We start from the raw sequence: 20,988 nt of genomic DNA on the forward strand, positions 1-20,988 counted from the left end.
CTAATCGCTTTCGTCAACATTACTTTTTTTCCTTTATTTTGCTAAATAAAAATACTTTTTAACCGACTGTGGCGTTTCCCGGCTACCATCGCATTTCAGTTAGCTGAAATTGAAATGTATGACAACGGAAATTTAAAACTTGCTTGAATCAGAATTTGATTTCATAAGGAAAAAGGACACGAGAGTACGTTTAGTGGGATTAAAGCAATTAGAATTTAATTTTTGGAAATGGTCAGTATGTGCTGCCAAGTATGGGAGATATTCCTTAAAATGTGTCATTCGGGTCCACTGTCAATCAGTCGGAGAACACGCTCAAACCATCGTTTATTTGGAAGGAAGACGTCGACCCAAACAACATATATCAGGGTTGACATCTTTGTAGAAATAGCAGTATCCGTAGTAATTTGTTTGGCTGTTGCAAATGTATTTTTTTTCGTCTTATGTTCCTATTATTAAAAATAACTTATGTATAGTAAACTTTTATGTTTGATAAGGTGTAGTGATTAAGACTAGCGTGCGAACAAAAATATTCGGAACGTTAAATACAACTTTTATAAATTGTGATAATTCAACGTACTTTCATGACACCGCAGGTAAAAAATGTCTCGCTTCCTCGTACGACTGATTTTGGTTTCTCATGAACCAATTTGGACATGTTAAATTCTTTATTTCAAATCGGCTTCAAAATCGTGTTTCTTACACTCGTATTATACAAAGCAGCCCTGGGAACTGAGCAGAAAGTTATTATCAAAATTTTATCAGGCCGATCGATTAAGGTGAGCAGCTGACGGGTCCACACCACAAATAACAATAACTACCTCCTCTTCCCTCAGGACACATTGGGTATATCCCCCTAAATTCCTCCACATGTGTCGGTTTCACATAATGGAGAGAGTGTGATAATTGGGAAGTCTTTGTTCGCGCGAGCGGCAGGCCGCTGAAATTGGCATCTGTTAGCGAGTCACGCTGTATGTACCGCCACCACTAGCAGCTGTCGCTCGCTATCATTCAGTCGGCGAGGCACGACGTCTGCCAGTAACATATAGGCAGGCAAACTGATCGGATGTATATGTGTTGACACGACACTGTAAAAGATTCATGTTACCTTGGTGAATTTAAAATCAGTTCAGATTTTATTTTGGTGCACATGTTACGCCAATTATCTGGATCTTTACATGAAATAACTGTATTTACAACCGGGAATATTTTAGGACTACAGAAGATTTTAGAGGATTAGCTATGAAATTTCAAGGTTTGCTCTCTCTCTCTCTCTCTCTCTCTCTCTCTCATTACAATTATGTGCACTGTATTCAGTATTTAGTGAACTTGTACTGATAAAGATCTACTTATCCATATGGATGTATGTATGTATGTTACCAACTATAGAGCGTTTGTACAATTAACCCCGCACTTCATCACATTGTATTTATTATTCATCCATCCTAAATCAGTGACACTTTGATCTTTCAGTTTCCAGTAAATATGTATATATGGTTATAGGTTTTGGCTAGGTTTGGTGTTTTTGAGGAACAACACCGCACAACAACTAATCCGGGCTGATTTTAAGGGTGGGAATTGAACCCGCACCCTTTTGGTCACTAATCCTGCGTTTTACGATATGTTTATAGGGTGAGGATGTTAACCAGAACTCATATCAAACATTTAAAAACAATTGTGAATATGTTAACCAGGGGTAATATCAATCATTCAAATAATCAGAAGTCTACACAGCAACCCCAGCCATATCCCAGACTTTCAGGTCGGTATATTTAAACGTCGTGAGGGACGAGCACAACATTGGTAACATACGAAATTGGACGAGAAAATCCCCGCCTTTATCAAGAAAACGGGAAGATAATAACTGTGACCTACTAACACCAATGCTGCCACAAATGCAGTTTGTACCAGTAGCACCATCGCCTCCATTGTTGTTGTTGATCGGAATAATCGGAAATGCCACATTGACTAGGCAGCTTAGATTTCGATTTTTTCGTATCAGACTTTTCGGGTATTGACTGAACCTGTCATTGTTATCTCGTATATGGTACGGCTGGAAAAATCGAATAATGACCCGGTCGGAGGTTTTGCTCCATAGGAAAGTACATCTTGCAACCTGCAGCATTGTGCCAAGTGCAAAAACTAAATAAACGCTGGAACCAGGAAGGTATTTTTTAAGTCTTTCGCCCTCACCGATTTAGATCCGTACGAAGCGTGCTAAACTGGGTCAAATTTTGGGCCATCTTTAACTCAATAATATAATCATTTTATTTATTTTATCCCCCGGAATAATACACTGTACAGAGATTGATTATATATTTTTCGTCCTGTAGACCAACTAAGTGTTATCTGCACCCACCACAACGACCATTTTCATTATTTTTTTATTTCCAGGACAGAACGATATTTAAAAAAAAAATGGTGGTGGAGAACAACTTGGAGTAGACCACCCAGTTATAAAATACAGTACTAATCTTGATTAAGCAGGCAGTTTTTTTTTAGCATTATCTTTTCCAAAATATACGTATACTCCTGATTGATTGTTATCTGGTAGAAACATAATAAAGACCAATGATTGATCTATTACGCACTTGGTTTAGAATGTATGAAATAATAGTAAAATTAAGTAGCAGTTTAAATTACCATAAATTAAATTTGATTTTTTTAACTGCAATTTTATGATTGCATCACCCGTAATTATTGCTTAAAAAACACGTTGAAGAAAAACATTCAGGATTGAATTTACTCAAGACTAAATTTAATGTTTAATAAACGAGGCAAAAGGATTCAACCAAACAAACGACCACCCCTTTTTGTGGTATAAAACAAATGTTTCACATCATTAAGGAGAGCAGTTTTGATAGAGAATGTTAGTATTAACTTGAAAATGCACAGATACAGATTCAGTTATTGGTGTGCTGGTCACCATGCTTCAGTGGTTCTAGCTCTGCACTTGAGATCTACATGCATTAATTTAAGTGAACACCAACCCATCGTGTTTTTTTAATTTGCTATTCTTGATATTGGAAAGTAGCTTATTGGTACAGGGGCTGAGTGGGTGATTACCTGATCCAGGTAGATCCATGATGTGACTGTCTTTCAAAATGCAAAGACGCAGATTGTATTTAGGGTGACAATATATAGGGCCGACAATAGAGGTGGGTAACTGGGGATATATCCCTGGGACACGGGCCCAAAAGGTGGCCCGGGCCGAACAGTACTTTTTAATTTTGTGAAAGAAAGATTTTGTTTGAACAAAACTATTAGAACTTACCACAGGGTCCGTGATCGCTCTCAACGGCGCTGACAGTATTTCTCGTCCACTGTACAGCATTAGACCGTGGGCTGGGTTTTATTGCAGTTGCTGTCCTGAAGTTTGAGGGTACACAAAGCTCAGCTGACCTTGCATGACCCATTTGTAAGTAAGGGTGGTCCGAAGTTGCCTCCATTCACAAAAGGATATTTATATCCTTGCGGGAGAATAGCATTCAGGACGCATTTATATTGCCTTAAATTGTTAAATAAATTTGCCGTCTGCGCGTAAAATTACAGTTCAAAGGAATCGTGTACGTCCTTACAGGAAATGATTTTATAATAAACCAACATACCAACACGTTATTCATTCCCCGCATTTTTAAAAGTGTTTTTCATCAATCTTTGGATCTCTGATGTACATAGTACATGGTTGTGTTTTTGTTTCGTATTGTAAACTCGTTTCTAACATTCTTTGCCATGATGGTCACTCGCGTCTTTGAACAATCATCCTAATGTGTAAATGGGTCATTAGCATATCACGATCCTTGACACCTATTAGTTATATATTTTTATTATGTACCAATATTTATTATTTGCATACTGTGCAATTATATTATTTAATGCAACGTACATTTGGCCTAAGCATAGTGTACATAAGAGATCGTACGCTTCATAGAAAAATTACTGGATTTTAGCCTTGTAAATTCAAGGCTTTGAAATCCTCTTTTTTTCCGTACATGATTTTTACTTATACCGGGTATATTTGAGGACTGGAAAGTTATGTATAAGTCAGGGAATTTCACTTTAGTGGAAGCATATGAAAGATGAACATACGAAAATTATAAATAAAATGTTGTTCGCTGCAGTTTGTCATAAACGTAACGAATACAATGCAAGAATAATATGATGTATGAATATCCGAACTTTTACTATAAATACATTCACTCTTTGTAACCCAACCCCCATCCCACCCAGCGGGCTCGGGGATGTAGTAAAAGAGGCGAGATGCACCCTCCTGTGTGTCTTAAGATGCGACTAATGGATGTAGGAGCAACGGTGGTTCAGTGATTAGAGTGCCGGTTTCGGCGTATCAGCCTGACTCGACCACTGTTCTGTGTTCTTGGGCAATGCACTTTACACCAATTTCCACGGTAGTAAATAATCATTTGTTTCTGTGCCTTGAAACACCACACCACCCCTCTCTTTATCGGAATGACGGTTTATATTCTCGCAGCAGGAGCAAATTACGTCGTAATCCAGGAACTGATGCTTCGTGATCTACAATGAAACATGACGGTGATGGCTTCGTTTAACAGGGATCGCTTACACTTTAATGGTAATGCTGCTGCTGCTGCTGATAGCAACTAATTCCGCAAATGTCTCCTTCACCCCACCCCCCACTCGAAGCTTTGTTAGCATGTGATATCTCTGGCAGCATCTGGTGTGCGTCGAGACATAACACGCTGGTAGATACAGCTGGCCTTTAACGAACCACTTTCGCATTCAACCGCTTGCACCGGCTCACTTTCAGGGTAAACAGAACTGCAAATGCAGCAGCTGTTACTATTTATAGTTTGCTCCAGTTAAATGTTAGTGGATGGGTTCAGTTAAATTTGTGCATATGCTCTCACGTACAAAGTGAATGCGTCGTTCATATTTGTCGTTTAAAGGCGTCTTTGTTTATTGTTTTAGCAAGAACAATGGATTTTGAATGGAGAAAAGTCGTCGTTCGTTGTAATATCGATATAGTGATAAATCTAGCAACGTTGTGAACTATAATAAAAAGTATTAAATATTTATACGACACGTGACGTATTATTTACTCTATTTCTTGGTCTTCATGGTTGAAAGCCCCCATTTTGGTATGAATTCATAATGGCGATGGTCGGGTGTGCACATGTTCACAGAAGTTTCATTATTCTTGTCTGTCCTCCTCGTGGGCGACATATATACGAGGGGCTGGGGATGAAATTAAGCATGGTGGGGTGGGTCCAAATATTACTTTAGAATTCTGGTAAACTTTTCACTCTTAATATTAATTTTAGAAACTGATATTTCAGAGTATTTGAATGTGATAAAATATAGCTAAAGGAGGACTTAAATAGGGACTATCATTATTAATAAAATGTTAGTATTCTTGAGGAGGTCTGTAAACGTATGTACATTTACATTGTTTTCTTTGTCGTCTCTTGCTTCTCACAAAAAGTTGAGTGCTTTGTGGTTTATTCCCTCAACTTTGAGATTACATTCAGCGTTTGCTGAATCGCATGTCAGGTCAAAATAGGCATTATCAATCAAGAGATTTTGTGCGCATGTCCACTTTGCAAGTGTTTGTGCCAATGTATTTTTCTAATGGGTAACATTGTCATATTGTACGAGAAAATGATCGAAAAGGATGCAGTTGAAAAAGTACCAATCCACGCTTTAAAAGAACTAAGAAAAAAGTCATGATAACGTTGATAGTAAAGCGAGCTTTGAAGTACATTGTATCATTCTTATTATCGTTGATGTGCGTACAAACTGTACGTTACCAACTCCGGACAAACTCTGGTCTCGTAATTGAAAGCTGGTGTTATAATTTTTCTAATATCAGTCATTACTGCTTGGTGAAACAGGTTCGAATCACGTGTTATGTATAATATTGATTTTATGTCACAGCTTTGGTCACCTAGTTTAACTATGATTTACGTGAAACAAAATTTCACAAGTGTTGCATTACTCCACGTCCTGATTACCGTGGAGACGGCGAAGCTGGACGTTGTGTCGGAATGCGTTCTTATTATTTCAGTATCATTTTTAACTTGAGAACTGCGTGCGCTTGTGGCATAATCTATAAGCGGCACGTTCCAAGATCATTCTCGCAGGGTACGACACGTGTGACAGCGTTTGCCGACCATTGTTATTGACATATAGAACATTACCGCACGTTTTGGTGTAATTGTGGTTCAGTTCAATCAATACCCGCTGTCGCTACGTTACAGTTTGCTAAGATCACGTTAGCAGTGGGTGATCTGAATTATTTATGTGCGCATTATTTGTACTATTCAGGTACATTCCATTATATTGATTTTTTTCTCTCAACAATTACACGGTGTTTCTAGGGACTCTTTTGAGCGCCTCGTGTATTGACTTTTAGATAGCTACGCTTGCAACATCCGCAGCAAAATCGATGTTAAACCTCATCGACCCTCGCGGTAGATTTATAGTCTGACTTCAAGATGTTGGAAATATACATTAATCGGCTTTCTTTCCCTTTGAATCGTCACATCAGTTCGTTTGCTCATTTATTGAATCACACATTGTAGCCACAAGCAACATCGGTCCGTAGCTAGAAATCGTATTCCTCTACCATCTGCTGTGTTAATTCGTCCATCAAAAGTCAATGTGCCCTTTGGAAACGGCGGATATTAACTGGCCTATCTCGGCAATACTTCACATACTGTAATTCCATTTTGGTGTCTTGACTGCCGAAGAAGTACCTCATCTTGTTAGGGGAGTTATCTTCCTCTTTAGAAAGAAAAAACGTCAAAGATTTTTTTTGTGCATACATAGACATGCCTTATTTATTGTGCATTATTTCCCCCAAGTTCGATAACGTAACGCCCCCACCCTTTTTTCTCTCAATATACTAGTTCAAATCATATGGGGGTTGCTTCTAATGTATAATGTGCAAAAGAAAGACGACATGATGCAGTTCCATGTTGTATTCTGAGGCAATAATGTATGTCGTGTTTTGGATTTAAGCTTATTCATTCCCTCATTGAGATATTGTACCCAATGGGGAAAAAAATAGTTATCAGCTACAATTTATTTAACTAGCATTATTCTGCTTTTATTTACTTCACGCCTAGACATGATTTTTTAATTCTGGTTTATATGATCATTTTAAGTGTACATTTTGATTGATTTATTTCCATTATTGCTTTTTCACGCATGTTTATAGAGTTATGGAATCAAATATTTTTTTGCCTTTTGTTTGATCAGATTCTTGTGATTAATGCAGCTGTTCTTTTCAGTTCGTTTGAGACTTAAATTTTCCCTCTAACATTTACCGTGAATTCCGAATTCGTTATAACTTGGTCATACTTTCTTTTGCATACACTCTTGCTTGAATTTGTGGAGAAAAACCCCACATCATCTAATTCACATTATTATTATGATCCTCTAATTGCACAGTTTTGTGTTATGAGAAAATAATGCAATTTATAACACGCATACATGTATGATAGTTTTAACCAGAATAGGAGGGAAAGAAGTCTGAAATCAGCAAATTTCGCGCGTACCTCACGCTGTTCATGACAGTGTGTCAGCACACAGGGTCCGTTCTCTATAGGATAACCTTTATTATAATTCTCTCCTCTAATGCAGCAAGATTTGTAGTTTGGCAACCGACAGACAGCTTGTGCGTGTGTATCCAAATAAAATGTAAAAAGTTTGGGAAAGATGTGCAGCAGCCGGTTAAGTTGGACGTTGAAGATGTTGGTATTTATGCTGGACTGATTTAAATGTGTAGCTTCTTTCGATTTGTTTATCCTCTATCAGCTCGCAGTAAGGCATAAGGCATGCAGTGTTGCTCTTGTTCGTCCGTCCATGCTTTCGTCAGACCCTTGTTAAGTTTTGCGCCCAGGTCAGTTTCGAATGCTGGAACGTGCGTATTCCCTAAATATATTTTTATTTCAGTGCAAGAGCAATTAACTCTTGTATACAAGCCAGTGTAGATATGTGAGAAAGCTAGCCAGTAGTTTCCCGCGGATCGGTGGTACTTCCCGGTTCATTCTCCTCCAAATATGCCGGTGTATGCTTATCGTGTGCTGTAAAACGGCACACACACACACACACACACATCTTGAATAAAATGTTATGCGCTATCAAAAACATTTCGGAAGGTTATTGAAGACTTTCCCTGAATTTTGATTGTTTGTTTGATTCATTGTTTTACCAGGGATTTCTTATCTCCTTGACTGAAGGAGATCTAACTTGTCATATGAGCAGTGGAACAAAGTGAATTAACTTTCTTCCGGACGATATAAGTAATTATCTCGAGTTTCATGGTTCTTGTTCAGTATTTGGGTGGTATGTTTGTTGCGACTCATCTTCAGAACAATATTATTAATCTTTGCAAGGTTTGAACGGTTTTAACATGGAGTGCATATCAAGAATGAAAATTCTTTTTAAAATTTTTTTTTGTTCTTCCAGCTAATACCATGGCTTTACCTTACACCGAGATTATTGGGACACCACCCGCAAACACAACGGGAATTCATCCAGGGCTGATAGGTTTATCTCCCTTGGACCAGACTGACCTCGTACTTGCAGGATACAGTGACTGCGCGGAGGAGGCGATACGTTACCTTGTGGAGGTGGAAAAGTTTGCATATGATGATCCCCTTGTTCAGGGATTAAAGTCACATCTTGAGGAACAGAAGAGATTGTTAGATATACCTTCTTTGGTTCGGGATAGTATTAATATTTCACATCAGATTTACAGTGAATATCATGACCAAGTAAATTGGCCTCTGTACCATCCCTATTTATGTCAGTACCATTTTTCAAATGTTCCAAGCCACCACCTGAAAGTTGACTCACCATCTTTGGCTAACAATGTTAGTGAAATGTATTCTGATGATGTTAGTGGCTTGACAACATATGCAGATGATGCTAGTATTTCTCAGCATTCAGCTCTAGATACACTCTCCACAGAAGAAAGAGACTTGGCCCTCAGCCTAACTGAGGAATTGTGGGCAATGTTTCAAGAGGAACAATGTGTAACAGAAGAGGAGGGGTCCTTACAAGAAGAGGATTCAGTAGAATTTGTAGAAAATTAATCAATAATTTGTTCATGTGTAGCTCTTCTTAAATGCCTCTTTTGTCGCATTTGTTCATACAGGCAGAAGTGGTGCATGCATGGAATAAAATTCACATGTATGACAGGAAACATAAGATGCCTCATCATAAATGACACATGCTACAGGAAAATATAATTATACTTGCCGACATATTTACTACTAAAGATTGGAATGTGGACTGTAACCCTTTTGGTTCCCAATTTCAGAACTTTGGCTTGTAGCAAAGTTTACTGGATAAGAGAACCCGTCTAGACATCCTCATATCCCAAAGACATAAAAGAAGAGTGATGCTTGAGTTCTAAGAGAATGTGTTGATGCTGAGCCTTCTGTGGTTACGGTTGACACTGGATTAGCATCAGTTGTGCAATACATGTGGCATGTCACTTTAGTTTGCTGGAGTCATATTATTAGCTTTTAAAGATTTTCAAAGATTTAGAATCATTGAGCTATGTGTTGTTTGTTCATGTGTAGAATAAATTTATTGAAAAGAGGACAAGAAATCCAACATTTCAAAGACTAATTGCATTTGTACACCCGGAAATGCACTTGTTTCATTATTCAATGGGTTTATTGGAGTCAGAGATCATTAATATCTTTTAGTAGGTCAAGGATACAGTTTGATTGTATCCCTAAGATACAATTTGATTGTATCACTAAGATACAATTTGATTGTATCACTAAGATACAATTTGATTGTATCACTAAATTCATTTTTCACATCTTTTTGTCCAGTTTGACAAGTTCATAATAGTCACACATTGACAAGGATGTATCAATGTTATAAAGCAACCAGTTGAAATGAAAGTTTTTTTATATTCAAGTGGTTAGGTGTCAGCTTGTGGCGTTACTATGGTTGGTGTCGTCCAGTGTGGTAACTCATGGTGTCACCCATATGGACCTCCTTACTGTACAATAATTCAACATTTTTATAGACAGTCATTTTGGTGTCACCCCCTCTGATGGTGTCACCTGGTACGGTCCGTACCCCCTTATTGACGCCACTGCATGTCAGAATTTGATGTTAATATTTGTTAAATAACAGTCATATATAAGCATCATACTTGTAAAGCTAAATTACCATTTAAGTCCAACAGAATCTGAATATTTATTACTCTGTTTGATTTTCATCACAAGGAATATTTGGCAGCATCCGTGTTTGTAACAATCTGTCTAGACTGTTATTTAGAAATACTCTATAGTCTGCCTAAAATTTACATATTCATTGAAAATATTTTTTTAGATAAATACATTCATTTTGATCCTCGTCCAGGTTCGCCTTTTAATGACCATTCAATCAGATATAAATTTTATTAGTAAAAATACTAAATACCGTCTACACCCGTGTGTAAAAATGCGACGGCAGATCTAGCTTTATGTAGTTTGTTATGTGTAATCAGTAGAACAAACAATATAGACCCAGATCTGAAGGTGTATTATGCTATGGCAGATCGGGACGTTTGTTGACAGTTTGCCTCCAATTATAGGTAAGTACATAGAGTATACAGTAATAAAAATGTGTCAGTACTACTATCTCCATTTTAAAAAAAGTCAAGAACAAACAGCGTGGATCCTGATCTGCAGGAGCCTGATGCTTTGATAGATCTGGTTCTCTTTGTTCTACCGTCAGTTTACATGTACTCATCCAGGTTTACATTGTGTAGATAGTGACATACGTCACCTTTCTGGAGATGACGGTGTCGTAAGTATATTGCTGACGGTGTTTTAAGTATAGGACTGCAATACTAACGTTCCGTTCCTTTGATAGAGCTCTTTTGAAAAATGGGTATTTTTAAAGGTCTCAACTGGAAATATTCAACTGGTTGTATGATATAGTATGCTGAGAGAGAGGCAGACTAGTAGTGTTTGGTAACCTATAAACAACTCGTGTCTCAAATATTTCATATTTAGATCATAAAATATTGATAATTTTGCACAAATCACTAGATTTTCAGTTGTTTATTGCAGTTGGTGAGTGTGTCCGTATAACTTAAAAACGTGCTAAAATATTTATTATACCATATTGTGTTCAGTTTAATTTATTTAAAAGTTTTGTACGTGTGTATTTTTTTTCTTCGGTATAATTACCTCACATAAAATGTGCAAAAGTCCATCAAGTTGTTTCGCTTGATCTTTTTTTTATATTGTCTCTATTTACCTAGCATGAACTTTGCAAAAAACAAAATAGACATGGAAACCTAAGTGAAATTGTAACGGTCCAACTCAGATCTACCCATACATCTCTCTCTCTCTCTCTCTCTCCCTCTCTCTGTCTCTCTCTCTCTCGCTCGCACAATTCTGCATGGTAACATTGCAGTTTTAACAGACGAGTAGCTGTGATGTAAGATTTTAACAGTAAACCGAGTTTTCGATATCTTTGAATTCCGTTTTAAAATCCGTTGTTACTTATTTGCGAATTTAAGGAGAGTGGTATGCGTGGATTAGGTGTGGTTATAGCTTGCCAATGGCAACAGCTTTGATGGCAAACTTGCTATGCTTTTAGTCCCATGGTGGTTGCGAGTACCTTCGGATCGTCTCCGTTATGTGTTTTGGTCAGGTACGTTGTAGGTAAATGACTCGTAGCTTGCGAAAAGGAAGAGGGGTAGGTTTTTATTTTATTTTTTATTTAATGAATATATTGTCGTAATGACTACTTCAAGTTTGTTTAAAGGGAAAAATCAGGATAAGGTGCGCATTCAGTCGATATACTTCATTTTTATTCCGTGCCTCTGTGATGTTAACCCTGTAGAATGGTAAAAATCGCTCTTTTATTTCTTTTTTCCTCTCACAAGCTTGTTGCTATTTGCTCGTAAAGGGCGTTATATTTATGACGCAATATTTACGATGCTATATTTATGACGCCACCAGTGCTTCTGGTGAATGCTGTATTAGCATTGTCAGTTCAGTTCAAGTCGGACTAGGTCGTACTCATTGAGAGAGAGAGAGAGAGAGCCTTCAAATAATAGTGTAACTGCAAGCAAGAGATTCGCTCATTGCCAGTTTCATATTATCGAGTATGTGGTTTTATAAAATAACACGCATGATGTAAAGAATGATCAGCTGTTATCCCAGATTTATACAGTTCATTGTACATATGATCGTTATGTAATAACGATGCCACGTACCGTGAAGGACGTACAAGTTAACAAATTAACCTGTCAAATGACACGTTCTAGCATTGATCATTATGTTCATCTGATTTAGGCCGTATACTTACATTAACATTCACGAATAGTATTTGCGTATTTAAAAGATTAAATGGACTTTTCTATTTTTGTTAAAATCGCTCGCCGATATTTACATAAAAGTGAAAGAGGATCAAGTTTAGATTTTGTATATATAAATAGTTTACAGCTTATGAAAATGTAGAACTATTTTTTTTAATTATTTTTGTTATACATTATTGTTTTATTTAATATCTATCTTGATAAACATAGTAAATAAATATACAAGTAGTTCGGGGATTATAGACCCGTATATAAACGCGTAAATCTCAATCGTCTGGGCTCCTAAATTCGAGTCGCATCCAAGTTAGAGAACCTATTTTATGCGATTTCAAGTGATGTGTGACGTCATCAGCTGTTTGACAGTTTCCCTGGTCAACACGATCGAACTGTTTTGCTGAAACAAAACACGCATTTCTGATTAAAATAATTAATTCACACTAACTTGGAGAGTTTTACAAATTATATTTTTGTCATGCCAAGAATTCTCAAATTTTACATTAAAAATTCTTGGCTAATATATTCCGTTGGATAGTCAGCTTGACATACATCACGTGAATACAGCTGATAGTAACTAACATCTTTCTCAGGTCAAGGCCATGGAATTTTTAATTTCTGACTCCAAGTCAGGGCTTATGGTGATAACGCCCTGTTTCAGTGCGGTTTATAAAAGACACGCTGTACTAATCGTGAGTACTTTGAAAATGTGGAAATGATTTGAAAAAATTTGCTAATTACATTATACTATGAAACACATTGTGTATGTGTGTGTGTGTGTTATTCTCACATATGTTCCCATAATCAAACTAACAGAAATAGGAGAAGAAACAAATACAATGTATACAAATGTTTTCTACACTGCTTGTCTTCCTACAATTTACCTTGTGTCCAATATATTTACCAATTAGTCTTGTCTGTCATCGTTCGTACCTTGATGACCATTAGTCCGAGTTTCATCTAACCCTTGCCACCCCATTTTTGATATTTAGACATGTATGTTGGGGTGTAGGGCCAGAGCGCATTCACAATGGAAAAGTTGGAATTCGCCAACACCATTTGGTGTCGGCATGGGGTAGCCGCTTACTAGCCGGCCCAGCAAACTTGAACGACCTTTCATGGAGATATGCCTGCATGAAATCGATTGGAATATGATTTATTTTCTCAGAAATTGCGATGATAGCATTTTTTATGTCTTTAATACGCTGATACACGAGACGAAAGTACGTCGTTGCTTAAATTTGACCTGGATCTGGCCATTTTTATTCCTAATCACGTGGCTACACAACTCTTGCAACCGACATCTCAATGACGTCAGAGGTCATGCAGTGACGTGATATCAACAACAGACCATTTCTAGTGTTGCTGTAGGAAAACAAATAGAACATATAAATAAAAGTCGTGATTTTTATAGAAACAAAAAACAACATAAAATTCTCAAAATATTTAGTGTGAAAACAACGACGAAAATCTGTAAATGTTGTAGAAATTTGAAGAAGAGCACGTGTCAATGTGGGAGTCACGTGACACCAACAAAAAACATCGCTGACACGTGTTCGGTACTTCTTGAAAATGGTTTTCTCCACCCTGCTGCGGTACCGATAGGTTTCTGTTCGTTGTTCTCAGAATAAATATGTTGAGAATTAAGTGTGCATTATATTTATTTACAAACATTGAATGACTTCTATATAATATGTCCAAATTCTTTGTACAACAACTTGGAAAATTCGTTTATGTCAAAATCACGTGTCTATATGACCTCTGATGTCATTGATATGGAGGTTCCGAAATTTGCATAGTCATGTGACTCGGAATGCAAATGGCCAGATCCAGGTCAAATTTCAGCAACGATGTACTTTCGTCTAGTCTGTCAGCGAATTAAAGACACGACGAATGCTATGCTCACGATTTCTGAGAAAATAAATCATATTCCTATCGATTTCATGCAGGTATATCTCGATAAAAGATCGTTCAAGTGTGCTGGGTCGGCTTGAAAGCGGCTACCCCATGCCGACACCAGATGGTGTCGGCGAATTCCAACTTTTCGATAGGGAATGCGCTCTGACCCTACACCCCAACAGAAATGTCCAAATATCAAACATTGGGGTGGCAACGGTCAGAGGAAACTCGGACTAGATGACCGTGTGCCTGACACTATTTTTTACATTGCCTACTTTTTAGGAATTGCCTTACGTTACGGCAGGGCCGGATTGAGGGCCTTTTTAAGACCTCAGGAACTACATGACCTTATGACTGGGCCGGATTAACGTCCATGTAGGCTCCAGGCACACGGGTATACACTTTTCAGTAACATGGTGTTCGTAGGCCCTAGGCACAGGGGCATACACTTTTCAGTAACATAGTGTTCGTAGGCACACGGGTATACACTTTTCAGTAACATAGTGTTCGTAGGCCCTAGGCATTGTGCTTACTGTGTCTGTTGTATAATACGGCCCTGCGTTACGAAATCGTAACCCTTCGCATTGGGGTCTATGCCCCATAGTTCTGCCTGTTTTTATAGATGTGCAATTGTATTCCTTGTAATGATTTAATTTGGATGATATACTGGATTAACAGTGGAATGAATAATACTTATTCATTTGCACTTTTTCATCATATTTGCTTATTTTTGGGGCAGAATACTTACGATCTTGAATTTCGGGACCTCGAGGAAACCGTTATCATTGAGCCAGATAGGTCGTGCGTTACGGAGAGATAAAGAGTGTTCATCCAGAAATGTCTATGAGTTTCGGTAAAAATTAAATATTGTTCTTTGTGTTCTTCCATATTTAGTAGTACAGCTTATTGAATTTGGTTGCTTTCATATTTAGCCATTGTCAAGCCAATGTGTGCTAGTTAACAATAGTTATGGAGAACACACACACACACACACACACACACAATACCATATAAAGCGAAAACTAGGATGACATTTACACATGGAAAATTACGTTCAGAGCACCTGAATTCTATTGGAGATTTGTACAACCTCCCAGATTAAAACCTCCCAGATTAATGAACAAAAATTAAAAGAAAGTTACTCAGTCGGTTGCTGTTAATTTCTGGTAATGATTTAATATGATCATGAGCTCTTTCGATAATGCCTTATTACGAAAAAGAACGATTGCAAGACTAGTAAGTTTTAGCTTATTTCTTGATGGTTGTATTGACTGTTTAAAATTTCATTTAGTTTTACTAATTTTGTACTTCAGAGACATTATCTTTACATTTTTCTTGTAGCTCAGACACTTTAATTTACAAAAGAAGATGCGCACAAAACACTATTCGTCACGTTTTGCGATCTTTCGCAACTAGGTCTTACGGTTCTACCTATTTCATATTATTAAAACAGAGGAGCGAAACATTTCTTGTTTGACGTACTGCGTGGAACGTTTGCTCCGTAGCCTTCTGTACCATTGAATGAAGCTCCCTCCCACCATGAAAAATAATTACAGTACATTTGTAGAATTCAAGAGAGCGCTGTTCAAGTGGGATCAAAGGCCTTTCAAACGGAACGATCATTTTGGTTATGCATATGTTAAAGTAATTGAAATCTACATGGCAGTGTTTTCAAAAGGTGGCAAAGCAAATGTCTATGGTCGCCATTGTTATGCCTTGGTATATTGCGCACGTGTTATCACATAAAGGAACGAAGGATTACGTTTTTGGTGTCTAGAGCAAATTATGTAACATATCAAAACATTCAACATCACGCCTTAAAAACGTTTTTGTCAATAATCTTTTAAAATTTATTTAACGTCTAATGCTCGCTCTAAATGCTCAGAGAACGCGCACGTGATCAAATCCTAGTTTTAAGTGAAAAAAGAAACGATGTTTTATTGATGGAATTTCAGTCTTTTAACAGTCGTGAGTTTGGAACACTCATTACTAAAATTAGCACCTAGCTCTCTGGCGTGGAATTGAAAGCACATGGTTCAAACTCCTGCAGGTCCAGAAAATGCCGAGGCTCATATTCTTTTGTCTACACAGAAGCTGTCATCCAGGTTTCATCTATACTGTTAAATATAGGTTTGATAATGAGCACTCGGAAATGTTAAGTTATTTAATTTTTAATATCATGGTGTTTGCATAGGTTTGCTATGGGAACTGAATTAGTACCGTGAGTCCTATAGACAGCCACAGCAATACAGTGACTCCACATATTTGCATAAAGTGCAATTAACTATACTATAAATGCAATCATATGGTTCTATTTGTGGATAACAAGCAAAACTAATTCCTTTTGTAAACCACAGAGTGACTTTCAGTGGGATATTAAACACATATTCAGGTATATCAACTGTTGCTAAGAAGGGGGGAGGGGGAACAGTGTATAGATAGGATTTTGCAAGGTGGAATGTTTTGCACTTTGGTTTATATCTAAGCAACACACACTCACACACACACACACATATATTTTGCATTTTCATAGACTTGCGTCTACCTTACTTTAATTTTAAATATTGTCTTCTGAGAGGAATTTTATGTAATTTTTGTCATTTAAATCTCTTTTTTTTTGGGTAATAATACTTGTATATATAGATGGTCACCTTGACCTTTTACTCATTAATTACACAATATGACAAGGTTGGTAATATATTCCAGTATTAAACTGAAGAGAGATAAATGGCGATATAGTAGGTAACACTTTTTAAACAGCTTTATTTTAATATTTCTTTAAAATATTTAAATGTTGCCTGAAATGAAATATTGCTCATTAAGTGAACATGAACTTGCAATATAATTTAATATTCACTAATGTAATCTTTGACAAGCATAACTATGTCTTGAACAAATATTATTCCAAGGGCTATCAAGAAAATAAAGGGTAGGTATAGGACGCACGGTACTAATTGTATGGAAAAATGGGAACCATCCTTTAAACGGGTGAACATAAAATAGAGTATATTAGAGTATATGGGAACTGAATTAGTACTGAGTCATGAACAATGCATCATGGCTTCCAAGTATATCGATTCAGTTATCAAACTCTGGTCACCTAATGCTGTTTATTTTTAAAAAAATTAATTCAGCACGTGTTTCTTAAGCTCTTTGTCCTAGTTGCCATAACATCAATGAAGCCTTATGCTGTGTCGGAATCCAATATTATTTTGAGACTGATTTTACTTTGGAAATTATATTTGATTGTGGCATTGCTAAAAACAGCACGTTCGGAGATCGTTTTTAACGGGGAACGACGCATGTTGAGCCTATGCCAACCAACGCCATCAATGCCGAAAGCATTGTTTCCAGTTTGATGAAATTACAATTAAATTCAATCAATACCCGCTGTCGCTATGCAACAGTTTGGCAAGATGCCGGTACCAGTATGTACTTTTAATAATTTGTCAGGACATAATATGTTTAATTCAGATACATTCTCATTTATTGAAGAGTATTCCAAAACTTTGTGCGGTATGACTTTGTACTTAAGTAACTTTCAGACTGCTTTAATTACAGTGACTCCAGAAATCAAAAGCAAACCGGATACTCAGTACCTTGGATTGACCGGACACTCAATACCTTGGATTGATATTTTTTAATGCCGTACATGTAGAGATAACAATAACCTATCTATTAAGCTTACCTGCAGTCAGTTTGGCGGCCAGTCAACCTGACCATTTGTATGCTCGTTTATAGCTTGCAATAAGAAACCAAATATATTTTCATTTAATTATACAGGTAGACTCATCTACTCATCGGGACGTGTCGTGAATATGTTTTGTTTTCATCACGCGTTATCCATCTTGGACAGAGATGTCGTATTTTCATATCCCATCACTTCTGGAAAGGGCATATAGCGTCACATCTATCCGCGTCAAGGTCATTTTCGGATTGACTTCTTGTTGCAGGACCGTACTATGTTGAATACATGTGCCAGTTTCCGAGTGCAACACCCTTCATCCAAACGTGAGTTAATCAGAGCACAGGGCCGAAACACGATGGGGTTTCCGGAGTTACCGGATCCCCCCCCAAAAAAAAAAAACCTGCTATAAAAAACCAAACAAAATAATTGTATAGACTCAAACGTACAGTCACTTGCACTTGAAATTTTACCGTCGTTTTATTCTTGCGCAAGTTTATTGGGTATTATGCACACTTTGAGTAAATAGACACATGAACGTTTGCTATGGTGCCCTTTCGAGGAAAGTCATGGCTCTTTTGAAATTTTGGAAAGCACCCCCAACATTTGACCTGATCCAGCCCTGCTGATCAACATTTTCAGCTGAAGCAACTTTGTTTAAACTATGCATTCAATTTGTTTCCCGTGCACTGTAGGGCCATGCAATTTCGATTGTACATGAGTACAACACTCTCCTTACAAATGCAGGCCAACGTGGCCTTGTTTCGTGTCTTGTTGACATTTATTCAGTATAAATCAATTTCTTGAGCAGGATCATGCAACATGTGTGGTTGTTGTTATGGTGAATATATAACACTTTCAAAATTTAAATGAGGTGGAGTCAGGGTGTTAATATTTTATGAACACATGCTTGTGTGTATATCTGTAATCAATGTTTTACCGTCATATAGTCAGTTGCTTCATACATACATACATACATACATGTCCTAGAGTGTTAAAGTTGCTCTATTTTAGTTTTTTCGTGATGTGTTGTTTGTTTAAGAAGTTTGTCGCATGTTATACATTGACACGGTGGCTTAATTTTTCCCTCTAACTTCTATTACGAGAGAGAACCGCCCAATATCAAAACCGGTACAGGCCACATATCTACGCATCTCTCTCCCTCTCACGCACACCTAGTTTAGCACTTTCGTTACATCGAGACATAGGCAGGTATAGAATGATTGACTGAATGGTTGATGCATGGATACATAGACTTTGTTTTATTGCAGAAAGAATTTATGTATTCTAGATTATGAGAATAATTATTCACCATGATAAATCACTCTTGTATTTCAACGTTAGATAAGGCATAGGAATCTTTACTGATATGTTAATTGATTTTCTTATTCTAATAAATGCAGTCTGAAGTCAATCGTTGTTAACAAATCCATGTGTTTGTTGATTGGGTCGCTTCTCCTGGCGACCAGACATTGTATACTCTATCGACAGCGCCTTGATGCGGAGTGGAGACAAAAGTGCTAAAGTCAAGCCTACTCGATGTGTATTCAAGGTACGTGTACATGTATATCGATGTTAAAAAGTGTATTCAAGGTACGTGTACATGTATATCGATGTTAAAAAGTGTATTCAAGGTACGTGTACATGTATATCGATGTTAAAATGTGTATTCAAGGTTCGTGTACATGAGCAGCAGAGAGGGCGAACAGACCCAAGAATTCCGACAAAAAAAAAAAAAAATAAACAAAAATAAAATCATCTCGTAGAAAGGTCCAGATTTTTACAAATAAACGTTTGCTGGGAGGTTTTTATTTTTGTTGAAACCAACCCCATCAATAAAACCTTAGTTCGAAAAGGTAGCTGAAAAATAAAGTACTCTACGTGTTTATTTATTTTTTGTTTAATTTCCACGGACGACCAACATTGGTAGGCGCCCTCTCTGCTGCTATTAATTTTAAAAATCAGAAACGTTAAAAGATTTTATCAAGACCCACACGATATCTTGTTCTTGGATCATGTAGATTTATTGTTATAAATCCATGCGGAGTAGCTTGCGTTCGTGAAAAGAAATTTCTGAATTTATTATAATCCATGTCACCACCACACCAAGTTTGATGAATATTTCGCAGCGTGTGTGTGTGTCTACGCCATTAAACACAACTAAAATATTACAATTGTCTCTGATCACTTTTCGTATTTATGTATACCGTTGAGTAACATAGATCACATCTGTATTTTTATGTCTGCCGCGAGAAAATATTCTGGCTGGATTTGATTGTTTATCTAGCATCACATCGTCGTATACAACTAAATTATTAATAAATCCATCTAAAACATCTACGGATGGTGCTTCATCAATATCGGTTATAAACTCTATAACATCATTACCTTCGTCCAGTAATCTTGCGTTTTCATTGAAATCTTTAAGTACATCATAACATCGTTGATCATCAGAGGATGGTGCTACCAAATACAATTTATCCCATTTTAACCATCTCATTATCAAATTAAGTAATAATTGCGTCTTACCAGATCCAGATGGTCCTATGATAATCATTCTGATGGAATTCGGTAGCGCAGGATGATGCTTAACAGGTTCTCGTTTTCTTGTCGCTGAGAAATCAATTATATCCATATATTTTATAACATGAAGTTATATTGTTTACGCTGTAAAGTTAAAACTCCAACTGCTGATTTAGCTACGGTTACAACAAAAAATAAAATAATAGCGTATGATGGAAAATGTTCTGTGTGCGGTAGAAAGAAATTTTCGTTTTTACCTAATAAGCGCGGTGGTGATATTGCTAATTTGATGTCAAAGTTTCCAGGTACTCCATGGGCTAAATACAGCGGAGAAAAACATCTACCAGGATATAATTATTGCGGTCCTGGTACCAGACTTGATATCGGGCTCGATAATCAAGATCAGCCAAAACCAGGCGAGGAACCAATAAACGCTATTGATCGAGCTTGTCACGCTCATGATGAAGCTTATAAAAGTAAAAATCTACAAGATAGGCATATTGCAGATGTGAAATTAATTCACGCGCTAGATTCTATAAAAAATAAAAATATCAAAGAAAAATTA

General features: G+C 37.0%; 1 protein-coding gene across 1 annotated transcript; it reads left to right on the forward strand.

Annotated features, from left to right (window-relative positions):
- The first annotated feature begins 871 nt into the window (after positions 1 to 871).
- LOC149786732 (uncharacterized) lies at positions 872 to 11,208 on the forward strand. The gene is made up of 2 exons (XM_089977234.1): positions 872 to 1,252; positions 8,449 to 11,208. Exons 1-2 carry the CDS (start codon positions 1,240 to 1,242, stop codon positions 9,075 to 9,077), a joined length of 642 nt encoding a protein of 213 aa, XP_089833360.1. The 5' UTR covers positions 872 to 1,239; the 3' UTR covers positions 9,078 to 11,208.
- The last annotated feature ends 9,780 nt before the right edge of the window (positions 11,209 to 20,988 follow it).

Source organism: Sinohyriopsis cumingii, chromosome 12 (genome assembly GCF_028554795.1).
Source record: "Sinohyriopsis cumingii isolate HCF-2022 chromosome 12, ASM2855479v2, whole genome shotgun sequence".
Taxonomy (NCBI): domain Eukaryota; kingdom Metazoa; phylum Mollusca; class Bivalvia; order Unionida; family Unionidae; genus Sinohyriopsis; species Sinohyriopsis cumingii.